General features: G+C 40.4%; 1 protein-coding gene across 2 annotated transcripts in view; it reads right to left on the bottom strand.

Annotated features, from left to right (window-relative positions):
* Positions 1 to 265: 265 nt before the first annotated feature.
* The window catches only part of tbx4 (T-box transcription factor 4), a 28694-nt gene continuing 15885 nt past the window's right edge, over positions 266 to 13074 (bottom strand). For both annotated transcript variants that reach the window (XM_032508279.1, XM_032508272.1), the window contains exons 4-9: positions 10817 to 10936; positions 8582 to 8729; positions 4299 to 4451; positions 3879 to 3967; positions 3422 to 3657; positions 266 to 3318 (exon numbers count right to left, since the gene is read on the bottom strand). In XM_032508279.1, the coding sequence (XP_032364170.1) occupies positions 2663 to 3318; positions 3422 to 3657; positions 3879 to 3967; positions 4299 to 4451; positions 8582 to 8729; positions 10817 to 10936 (1402 nt within the window). In that variant the 3' untranslated portion in view covers positions 266 to 2662. The remainder of the gene's footprint in view (positions 3319 to 3421; positions 3658 to 3878; positions 3968 to 4298; positions 4452 to 8581; positions 8730 to 10816; positions 10937 to 13074) is intronic.

The raw sequence follows: 13074 nt of genomic DNA, 5'->3' as shown, positions 1-13074 counted from the left end.
TAGAGCATTTTTACCATTTATAAGTTTATTTAGGAGAGAAGGTTGCATTTAAATGCTCAGCTCTGGCAGGTTACTGTTTTTATGACTGCAGATGAGCATAGGTCCTAACAGAGTTTTATTTGTTCGTAATGTCATTGAATCTCAATTCAATTTACCTAGCTAACTTATTTGATTTAATGTCACATTCATTTCTGGATGTAATATTTAACAGTATGATTTGGGATTTGTCGGACACTGGAATAACTGGCCTACTGGTAATAAAACATTTTGACTCGTGTATTTATTTGGTATAAAATGTGTACTATCTTTCTTTTGTACTGTATGTTTGAAAGTAAGCAAAGAATAATCTGATAATCTTGGCATGCAGTTTCTTGTGACATTCTCTTGTACATCAGTAAAATCAAACAAATGTCCCATTTGAACAGTTCACACATGATTCATCATTAATGCAACTGATAAAACACAGAATGAATTTGAAAATGCTATTATATGCAAAGCCTCAAGAACCAAAAATGGGAATTTCATTTTAAAGTGAGTGTAATGTAGTTTAGTAGTACAATGTAAACATAGCAAACAATTAGAGGCATGAAAATGTTTATTCATCAGGTGTGCAAAAATGTCAATAATTTCAAAAATGTTATACAGAACTTAACATGAAATAAAGGGACAATGCACAAATGCATTAGTGATCACCATCATATCCTAAAGATAGTGTCTCCTAGCAATGCAAGTTCAAACTTTGCTGTATGTGATGCTACCAAGAGCCTTTTCTTTCAGCTTTCCTGCCTGCTCAGGCTGTTTTGCATTTGCAGTCTTCCAAGTAAATCATTTGGGAGTGGGATTTATGTGCAGCTCTCTTTTCCAGTACTACTCACCATGGCTTAACGACAGTTCTTTAAGTCCGCATCTGGTTGCTGTCCCGTTTCACTAGAATATTGTTTGGAGTCATGAGTTTGGAACCTAACTTTGACGAACAAACACATGGCTTTATCTTCCACTCACATGTTTTCCTCAGATTAGTGCTAGTATCACGCAACTAGCATAGACATGTTATAAGTATTTGAATAAGACCTATACATTAACAACTCTCACAATGGATGTTTTTGGTGCACCTTTCACTTGATTTAATTACTGTACATCATGGGAAAAGACTTCCATACATAGCTAGCTAATTTAATGTATTTGTGCATACGATTCTAAGTGTATGCCCAATGAACTTTTCTGTCAGTTATAATCTGATATGATCAGTCTCACTTTGCAGTGGACTCAGTGCACTTTTACCCTATACATAAAGGTGTAGCAAATCTCATTTTGGCACATATGAATAATTATGACTTAAAGAAGCTTGGCTATGATAAGGTTTTAAATCTGTGATCCCTTTTGGACATCAACCCTAGCCTACTTCTCAAAGCTGGCGGTATTGTATATTGTTCTTAATGTCAACCAATATCATGAAAAGACCCAAACCACAAATCTTCTATCCTCTTATCCTTTATATCAATGAGCAACACTGTTGCATAAATTTACGTGTTCCTAAAAAAACATAAACACAGCCACTGTCATTTATTTTAAGTTACTTAAGATAAACCGTCCTGCTGCTGGACATACTCACCAGCCCACCAAATGTATATTCTAGTCAGTCAACTTGCATAGAAATTATGTGAATCAAGAAAACATACAGTGTTGATATTTGGCGTTGAGGCTTTGATCTCATTACCCCTCACATCAAGCACTGCATAGCAGAGAGTGGAAAACGACAATAGACTCAGAATCTACAGGTGGATGCTGGGGTGGAGGTGGAGCTTTTGAAAGGCTATATGAACAGCAGTTGCAGAAGGTGATAGCTTTCAGGTGAGCCATGTGGCAGCAGGCAAGCTCCAAAAAGATGAGCAGAGCACTGACAGCTTAAGTACACTGACATGTTTAGAAGGGTGAGTTGGATATATGTTGCAGTGAAAGGAGTACGCGATGTGAGTGACTCACATTAATCAGCAGCTGAAAGAAGTCCTCAACAAATTATATTTATGTTTGCCAAAAACTACAGTTGTCAGCTGTTTTAGGGAACTGCAGAGAGCTTTTTGACCAGTTTTTAAAGATTAACGTCTTCACCCCAATGGGCTCGGTGATGAGTGATACAGACAGGGTAGGGTCTTGTTCGCTGCCTTGTCGACAATAACAAAAATATAGAATAATTACAGCCTTAGTTATGCTCTGTCTAGGAGGAGCTCTACAAGAAATGATAAAACCCTCAGTGCTCAGTTTTCCCTGGGAGACCATCATGCACACATATTGCACATATCTAGGCCTCTAATTCTCTTTAAGGGCAAGAGTTACAACTCCATCTGATAGATTTGTAAGTGCTGATCATACCTGCACTTTGGATTTGAGTGTTGACCACCCTATCTGATCACAGACTAGTACACATGCTACATATCTGCATAAGTAAAATGGTCAGCCACAGTTCACCACAAACGGTGTTGCATGTAGGGCTTCAGTACCAATTCTGGGATGTTAATGGATTTGGAGTGCAATTTGGCAGTGATTACGGCTGTAGTTCATTATCACGGCTTCTCATCAGCAGCCCACGGTGTGTTTTCTTTAATTACTTTGATTCATTTCAGACTTGTACATTAGACAAAACTGGTTTCTCCAGTGGTGCATGTTAGCTGTCAGTCCAGTGAGTCCCTGCACTACTCAGCTCCACTTGGTAGTGATAGGATGGATCCCGTATGGAGATAGTGCCTTGTGTGGGATACGTTGAGAAATCTCTATGTGGCCGAAGCGGTGACCCTGGCTTCTTGTGGTACAGAGGCGGATGGCCTGACCTATCTCTGGATCCCGGAACAGCTGGAGAGCAGGATGAAGAGGAGGATGAAGAAGGTATGACGGGCAGTCCTCGCTGCACCGTAGCTGAGTTGTAGACTCCCAAGTCAGCCTGTGGTCGTGGCGCCATAGATGATGTGGGGTGCGGTACAACCGGCGTGACCGTGGCAGCATTAGTGAAGTGAGCAGTGAAGGGCTGGTACGGGACACCCTCCACGCTATAGCGAGAGTAGGGCTGCATTGTAGCCCACATGTTGCAATTTATTGAAGAGGCATTGGTCATATCATCTGTGTCCCCCACCCCAGATCCAGACTCTGTTTCCATACTACCATACATACAAGCTTCTCTAGAGGTGATTGCCTCAGTGCAGTACGGATGAGAGAGTAAGGGCGACTCATAAGAGGTAGCTGGACGAAAGTAATGCTCCTCTGAGACCGCAGATGATGTCTCCAGATATGGCCGCTTACATCCCAGCTCTAGATGTCGGGCATTATCTGCAGAGAGATTTAACAGCATTTTTGTTTTTTAATTAGGGAGCACATAATGTGCCCATCTGATGATGTACAATGGCTAAAAGAACAATGGCCAAGAACATACCTCTGTATTTGAAGCAGTGGTACAGAAGGCTGGGATCTCTGCTTTGAGGAAAGTGGTTCGAGATATGGTCTTGGGGGTCTGAGTGAGACGTAGGAACCCCAGACTCATACTGATAAGAGGACAGGACTTGAGGGTGCCCTGTGAGAACTCCTGCTCCGAGCTTGCCTGCTAGGTGACTATGCGAGGAGATGAGCCTCTGGCGAACCATGTTCTTAGAAATCACTGGATATTCTTTCCTATACATTAGAAGTATCAACAGAAGAGAAAATGAATCAGTCTGCAATGCCTGAAATTCTACTCAAAACAGTCTTTCAAGGATGATAGGTATTTCTTTTTATATCAATACACAAAAAAGCTCCTGAAGAGCTGATGTTTACGAGAGACCAGTATGTCTAGTATGCTAAACCGTCCAACAGGATCCGTTTTACTTTCCTAGTTCCTTTTTGTGTAAACGTACCCATGTAGTCTTGAAACGCGCAGATCTCCTTCTTCACTACCCCGGAATCCTTTGGCAAATGGATTGTTTTCTATCTTTAGCTGAGTGATCTAGGAAAAATAATGTTTAATTTAGGATCTCATTCTTCAAACCAAAGGTAATATAAAAAGGAACACCAACAAATTCCAAGCTAAGGTTCTTGGGTTGCACCCCTATTCACACTTTAATAGTTCAATTTCCTCAATCTACACCTACACCTCAATACTCTCAAACTCAGTTAAACATGATTCACCTTCAGAAAAATGAGTGGGTGTATTGCCCTTTCATCTATAAAATTAATAGCTGGCACCAATAAATAGTACTTTTATATTTGTAAAATTAGAAGTATTTGATTAACTTTATTTTAACATCTGTATTATATTTTGTTTAGAATTGCTGTACCTTGTGGTTTTGGTAGGAAGTTACAGAGATGAAGGCTGTCTCATGAAAGAAATGAGTACAGTAGGCAGTGTTCTTGGATCCGAAGGCGTTGTTTTCATCGGCTTTGACTATGTGTAGTCTGGGCTGGTACTTGTGCATAGAGTTCAGGATGATCTAGAAAGTAGAAGATATGGTTACACATTTCATTTTTAACTTCTTGTACAGTAGCATGGGTCTATGAACAGCTACTATGGTGAGGTTGACATTTGTGTTTCACCATTAGTTTGCAAAGAAAATTACAATGTTTGATGTATAACAACTGGCTTAAAGGGTTAATAAACTCAAAATTACACAATTACTGACAAATAATAGGTTGGGACACTCCACATAATAGTATCATTCCTCTCTCCAGAGTATCCAGTGAAAGTTGTTACCATTCAACAACGTTGTTCATTCACTACAGTGAATTAGATTACAACCAGTGATTCAATGAACACTGAGACTGAGTTAATGACCTGGGACATAATTAAAAAGCTCATGATAATGATATCACTTTAACAACACCTAAATACAAACTCACAGACTGTAACTAACAATTTTATGTGTAAAACAAATATAAGCCTCACAGCTCTCAAAGAAACCATATGCTTATCCAGGTAAATGTACACTACCTTTTACCCTCGGCACATTTAACTGTGTGAACTATGTGTACCATAGAATCATAAGTCAACACTAGAACACAAGTCATTGAGTGTGAAAATCACACTTACATTAACATAAAATGCTGTAAAAAGTATAATTTGCTCACACAAAGTCTGCAAATTTGCTGACTCCCAAGCGAAGGGAGCCCTAAAGTACTTGTTGATGTCACTGGGACAATCCTGGGCCTTCACAGAATTTGTTTCTGTGGCGGTGAACCTTGTAACTGGTGTATGCTCACTGCTTTTTACAGTGCATTATGGGAATTGTATTGGCAGCCGAACAACTTCCAGTGCACTTGAACTATTTTGGAATTGGGACATGCAAGAACATTTCCAACTCCCTGACCACCCATCTGACACACCTAAAATCATGCCATACGATCAAACTATTTGTAATAAGTGTGTTTGGCCTTTCTTCGATATTGTTAGTGAAGTAGTTGGCTCAATAGAGTGATTTATCTATTTTAACACCGTGAGCTAACATGAATAATATAGAATACCATGCCTGTTACCATCCATTCTCTCCTAAATTCCTCATTGTAATTGAGCCTTTCAAGTGCAAAGTTCTTAAATTGGATTGGATTAGATGCATTTTTCTTCTCCATAACCCTTGATCTTGAATCTAAATGTGTTGTATTGGTATAGCAGGTAGCATGTGCTGAGCATGCTTTGTGTTTAGTTTGTTTGGGTGGCTACAGGTCGGCTCACTAGCATCAGTCTGCTCACCGCAGCCGAGTGCTGTGCCCAGCGATGCGTTAGCAACAGTAGAGCAGGGTCATCACCAGTCCAGATTTGTCAGTGCTGATGAGCATCAAGCTTTGCACTTCGGTTCCCCTCCTCCATTTGCCAGACACTCTCACAAGGAGCCTTCTCCTCCAGGGGGCTCTCAAAGAGAGGCAAAGGTTGAACAGGGCATGGGGAGCTAGGCTCAGGTTGAACACCAAATGGCCCCTTGCTCACATGCTCCTGTTGCTGAGGCAGGCTGGGGAGACACAGATAAGCCATTGGCTGCTTCACCAGAGGCTCTCTGTTGACCTTTGCTTGCTCTGCTGTCTGGCAGCTGTTTAAAATGATACTGGAGACTCTTGGGCGACTGTCTGAATGTAGTGATCAGGCTTCCCTGATCACTACATTCAGACCAGAGTCTCCAGTAAAGAGCTAAATAAGGTATTGGCTTTCATCTTTCCCAACATGAAAACATTGAGGCATGATTATTTGCTTCATCTGATGTGTGCTTGCGATGAGTTTTTGAAAGACAAAAAGTATTATTTTATCACCATAGCATGTAATGACTCAACCTGATAGCCAGATAAGAACGTCAATATTGGATGATTCTGCAAAACCTGGATCACGTCCAGTGATTACCTTTTGTAAATGGCAACTACTGTATGGTAAATGAAAGATTGTAAAATAAGCAAATTAAAATAATTGGCAAATAAACTACAGTTAAGATGCCTTGGGTTATGCAACTAAAACTGTTAAGGCTAGGGAAAGATTGTGCTTATGGTTAATAAAAAAAATATTCCAGTTTACACATCTGTCCATTATGTGGCAATTACTTTCCACATAAAAGGTAATCATATTTCTTCTTGCATTGGTACTTACTGTTGGGCAAAAATCATGAATGGTACCAGTCCATCACTAGTGATTGAAATAAATCAGCTCTGTTTAAGTGGAGATTCCTCTGAATATCTCGTGGCTAACAGTGGCAACTCCTAGGTCACTAACATATGTTTGGTATTAGTAGTAGCTAGTTTGTATTGCTGATGTTGAGCAGGTCCATTGTCAAGACAGCATGGTGGTGGGTGAGGGATATGGTGCAATATGGAGATGAATGACTGTGAAGGATTTGAAGGAACTTGGGAATAGAAGTCTCTAGTCCTGTAGAACGCTGATTCTACAGCTTGATAACCTAGTCCTCTACAACAAGACTAGACTGTAGACCAGAGATTTTCAAACATTTCCATGGTGTCAACCCAGGAAATAGACCTGCATGTGAAAAGACATCATCTCAGGAATTCCCAATGTGGGAAAATGTAATAGTTTATTTGTACTGAACTCTACAATAGTGTGCTCTCTGTCATAAAGGGCAGTTCTACTGAAGAAGAAGAGTGAGTAGTACAGTTGAATTAGTCATTTTTACACCTTCAACAATGTGCATAATTAATACTGAATGGGAGTTCTTTCGCGGGCCTACTAGACACCTCCTGGTCTGGGCGTCATCTAGGCTCTGCCTGGCCTCAAACTTTCTCTGTCCTCATTACTCGCCCTTATCACTAGCCAGGCACTCAACTCAATCTGACAGCAGGCCCCACCACTGATCTGAGAGGTTATGAACCTAATGAGCCCGCCCATTGATGGGATAGCTTCAGACAAGCTATCCCAGAATCCCCCTGGGGAGTCCTGCCACAGTCATACTCTTCACCTCCCACTTCAGCCTCTGCCTTCTCAGATTTTGTAATCCTACCTTTCAGAAATCTGAAAAAACTCAACCTTTTCCTTTGATTGTATCACCAATTTTTCACACCAGCTCTTTTTTTATCAGCAATTATTTTACTTCTAACTTCTTCAGGAAATTTCAGCAGTATATTGGAGTGTGAGAGGTTTATTCCAGTCAGGCAAAGCTGAAATTAATAAATTGCCTTGGGAGTAACTGCTTTACCCACAGTTACGCGCCTCTAGCTGTACAATCCAAAGGTATTTCACCTGTAGAACCCTGTTTACCGCATTATGTATTGATTTTGTTTGTAGACTGTTTTTTTTTAACTGTATGGTACAGGGCAGATCATCACCATTTTATTTATCCTTTGCACCCTCAAAAAGAGAGAAATGTCTCTGGACCTGAACTGTTGGATGGATTACAACACTTAGTGCAGACTCTTTGTAAACTGTTCCCCTGACTTTTTTATCTAGCACCATCGTCCGGTCAAAATTGCAATTTGTCCAATACTTAGCTTTATCTATGTCACAGTTTGGTTTTCTTTACAATGAACCACTAGAGTCGACTGGACTTATGGAATTGACTCAGATGTGTCAGATAACTCAGTTGTACACAACCTTAGTCCACTAGGACAAGCTGCATGAGTCAGAACCTTTATTAAATCCACATATTAATCATATTATCTAAATTATATTAGATTTCTATGTGACCATTAAAAGCAATTAAATTGGTGAGTAAATGTTATTGTTGTGGGAATCTAGCTACAAAAATTGCCACTGGAGGCATTTTGAAGACATTTCCAACTCGAGCTGGTGCAAAAAAATGAAGTCTGCCATGAAGTCTGTGTTTAACATTTTATTAACAAGTAAGTTTAAAAACACCTACATAACCGAGTGTGCAAATTGAAAGGTTTAAAAGCGAGCTTGCACATAGAAGAAAAAAAATACAAAAGACAGGACCCCAACAATGCAGATTATCACACACACACACACACACACCTAATCCTCTTAACTAACCTCTGCGATTGCTATAATTAGAGCATGTCATGAACTATTGGAATGATAGCAAAATCCAAAATTCAATATATTTTGTAAAAACATTAACCCTTTCTTTAAATAGGTTTTGAGTTATAGAAAGTACTAGTATTCTCTGCAGGTACTCACATGCCCAAAAGGGTCCAGGTGATTGTTTGTTAGCTTGAGCTTCTGAAATGACACCAGTTGCCTCATCCAGTGAGCTCCTGTGGCGGGGGAATCAGGGTGCACATAGAGTCTGCCTGGCATTGCTGGCTCGGCCTTGCCAGCCACCATCCTAAAAACAGATTGAGAGACATGCAGAAGAAAACTGATAATGATAGATAAACCTAATGTTGCCTCTCCCGGTCTTCAAGAGCTAATGCCATCCATCGTTTAGATAATATGCCTTGGTTAATCTAACATCACTCACTAAAAATGTCTGTTCCCGTCTCCACATTAACCTAGTCTCCTTTACCATAATGAGAGGTGTAAAACACCACTGCTCTCAACCCTCACAGTATTAAATCCCTTAGACTGGAAGTAGGTGGCCTCTGCTAAAACATCATTAGTAATTATGCTTCTCCAAGGTGTCGCTGAGGAACACCAGAACCTGCCAACTGCAGGCCACGACACAAGATCAGAAACAAATGGCTGTTAAAACAAGAAAAAAAAACTTATGTTGTGTTTTTTTCAGCTTTTCCTAGCAAAACTTTTATGTCCACTCATGGATAAGTGGCAATGCCAGTTCTAATGTCATATTGATGGATGAGGACTGCAATGCCATTGCCTCCAGATGCAGGGTCCACTGGAAAATACTGAGTTCAGTCCAGCAGCTTTTTCCCCCTTTCTAGTACTTTATTTAATACTGTGATCATGGTTATCTGAGGAATCAAATGCCTATTTTTTAAAATATATTTTGTTACATGTAGGGAAGGGAGGACCCAAATGCAGAGATGAAAGGCAGGCAGGAGAGCATTTGACCAGGCGTTATTACACAAAAAAAGAAAGTCCAAACCACAAAGGGATCTCCAGAAAAACAAAGGAACAATCCAAAACTAACCTCAGGGAAGAGTCCTAAATGCAAAGCAAAATTATAGGAACAGGTGAACAAACACACAAACACGCGAGCAAGCGCACACACTCACACACACACACACACAGAGGTGTGACACGCAGGTGACACAAAGGCTGGGAAACAGGTGGAAGACATCAGGTAATCAGGAGCGGGAAAACACAGGAAGTAAAACTAAAGACAAGACAGCACAGAAAACCAGAGTATAACAATAAAACAGGAAACAGAACATACAGACACTCAAGGGAAAAACAAGACAGAAACTATAACACAAGACCGGGGAGGACACTAGGAGACAAGACAGAACCAAAATACCAAATAAGGAGGAACAAAATACCCAAACCATAACATATTTACCCAATATAGGCATGACCAAAGCAGCAAGTACAGGTAATGACTCTTTGTCCTTCTATCTCATGGAGAGTAGAAGGGAGCAGAACATTGGTGTAATGGTTTGGCCCTTTGTAGTGAACTGTGGGGTTACAAACTAAGGGCCAGGACCTCATTAAAGGCCCCCCAAAGCATTTGCGGTTGGGTCCCTATTGTGCAATATAACGTAACATAATGAAGGTCCTAAAACTCTACAAATCAGTGCCACATCAATAATGTAGACAATAATGCAGGACCATTTTTAGCTGATATTGTAATCTGATATTGTTTAGTGTTTAATATTCCATATCAAACTTACCATATTGCTTACAAAATTGACGCACTAGCTAACTGTTATATTTGCCTAACCCTAACAATACCTTGACAATAGTTTTTAACCATTTGCAGAATCTATCCCTAATGTTAACCATTCAGTAGTTGCCATGCGCAAAGGTTGTAAAAAGCAAGAATTATTGAAAATTCTTGCATTGGAGGCACAAAAAATATGTTTCTAATCCAGGGTTTTGCAGACGTGTCGAGGTATTACGCTAGTCCTTAGTCCTCTCACTGAAGCAAAACGATGCAACTTTTACAGAACCTTTACAGGACAATGGCACATTGAATTCCTCTTTATTTCCCAAATTCCTCTTTAAGACATCATCATGAGCCAGCCTGACTGAGAGTGAGTACAATGGCACTACACGCAGGACAAATCCTCTGTGAAGTCACAGTTTGTTTTCTGCTTGTTTCTGCGAAAAGCCTATTGGAATGTTCAATTGTGACATGCCGAGTCAAAGTTTATAGAAGTGAAGAAGACTCATAAAGTCAGTAGACTTCGTAATGTCAGTTACACAGCAATATCTAACATCAGCTGAGTGCCTGGTCATACCAGACCAAGTATGCCACGGAGCGACCTTATGGCTTTGCAATTAAAAACTTACCACTTGTTATCACAGAACTTGTAGCGATGGTCATCAGCTGGGACAATGTCAATAAGTAGGATGTATTTGGTTTTGGGGTTCATCCCAGTCACTTTAACCTTGTAGCTGGGAAACATCCTCCTGTTAAAGAATGGAAAGGAAAGGTACTGTATAAGAAATGTGGCTGTCACATGAAGGCAAAGCAACACTTGATTAAACAATTGAGTATTAAATAAGAGGAATTAGCTTAAGCACCAACGTAATTTCTTATTCTCAAACAGAAATCAGTGCGATTAGAACCTTTAAGAAGGATTTAATCTAATCTTGTAAACATGATTGTCAGTTTTTATAGAAACAGCCTTTTCATATGCAACCGACAGGGACCAACAAAAACCTGCTTTAACAAAGGTCTATACTTTGCACTCTGCAATGATCATCTTCTTAAGAAAGGATCCGGTGGGCTGTTAAAAACAGTTGTGTGTGGAGGATAAGTGTGGTAATGTCACGGATAGTGCAAATGAAGATCAGATTAGCTCCCTGACTGTAGCTCAGTGATGTTCTTAAAGGATTGGGATAAGAAAGGACCCACAGATATTGTGGGACTGAGGGGCAAGTAGGGTGAGAAGCTGCCTTGCCTCAGAAACCTGAAATCACCTTGACCTGAACGTAAAGTTGATGAAACCCACTTCTACACAGATAACCCCACTATGGACATTATGGAAGAAAACCCACTTGTCAAACCTTCCAGGGTCATTTCCTTGATGTTGTCCTAACTGTCAAAATCTCACATTGTCTGGCCTGGTACAGATTTTGTAAGCTGCAGGCATTTATTTGGGAGCAGACTGAAATCCTCTCATACTTGTGATACCAGGAAGCCATAAAAGGTATGGGAACATGCTCTATCTTTCATCTTTGAAATGCCTCCAGACTAAAAGACAGAATATGTTAATATAGCACTCAAAGCTATAAAACACATGAAGGGAGCTACCTTTCCTGACCTCTTGTAGGAAACTAAAAACGTTTTCATCCCATCTGCGCCAAAGGAAAAATCGCAAAGGGCTCTGCGCCCCTTATAAAGCTCTAAGTGGTTTTTAATGGCACCCGAGATCGGACAACAGTTTAGATAGCCGAGTCGTCATTGCTCAAGAGGCTGCGGTCAAAAAGGCCTGCAGTTTATCTGTGGGTGCTGCCCATGGCAACATGTTTAAACATTGGAGGACACTCTCGTGAAAGCCTTGCATGCTTTCTGGGAAAATGGCGCAGCGTCAAAACCCCTGTCTACATACTTGTTTTTCCGATTGGTGCAAATGCCCTTCTTCAAAGGCTTATAGTGCCTGACACCATCTGATCATGTTACTGTAAATACTCCCTCACGTAAGACAGAGAGTAGGAGGGGGATTGAGGGCAGGTAATTCAAATCTCTCTCCCAGGCTTCAAATCCAATCAGTAGGACAGCTCAGTCCCGGTATCATCCTCACTGAAAGAAGAGTTAATCTTAGAGGAACATTCAAAACAGACCTCTTCTCATCTCTGTCTCCACTCACACCATATAGACAGAGCAGATGGAGGCTTATGTCAACACATGTGACCCTCGGATTTGTGTAATATGGCCATACTAACTACCTAGTAAGGGCTTTGCTGCTGCTCACTCTTCAGCTGTGAAAATTAGTCTGTCCGTTCAGACAAATGAACTGGATGCACCGCAATCTTATACAAAAATGAATGTTGAACCAAAATGTGTCTTGGTTCTGTAAAGAATCACATATGCTCTTACATAGATCTAAGAATGCTTCTAACAAACTAGGTTGTATGACATAAGGCAAAAGTGGTTATATGCAATAAATTGCGCCGCGCCTACTTTACACCTCCGCACACTGGGCCAATTGCAGAGTATAGGGTTGTGGGATTATTTTTTGGGAAGATACAAAAACACAGTTTTCCAGTTCCACTACTGGAATGGGGGTTGGACACTGTTAGGCAATCTAACAAGCTTTTAGTTTGAAGCACTGAAGCCTTTAAAAATCCACCTAACCCAGTGTATTAAATCTCCGCTGAAGTGTGATCTGTGTTGGAACCTATACATCTTAACCCTTTATTGTTGAAAGCATTGTCTATTCTTGTTGCTGCCAGATGTGGAGGAACAAGGACATTGATTTTTGGATGAAAAATAGTAGAAATGACAGTTAAAAAAATCCATAACATTGCTTCCTTCTAAATTATTGAAATGCAGACCACCTAGATGTGGCCAGCTGTGGGCGGCTGTGGCTCAGTGGTAGAGC

This window comes from Etheostoma spectabile, chromosome 3 (genome assembly GCF_008692095.1).
Source record: "Etheostoma spectabile isolate EspeVRDwgs_2016 chromosome 3, UIUC_Espe_1.0, whole genome shotgun sequence".
NCBI classification, from domain to species: Eukaryota; Metazoa; Chordata; class Actinopteri; order Perciformes; family Percidae; genus Etheostoma; species Etheostoma spectabile.
Note: the sequence above shows the minus strand (reverse complement) of the source record. Positions and strands in the feature narration are given on the sequence as shown.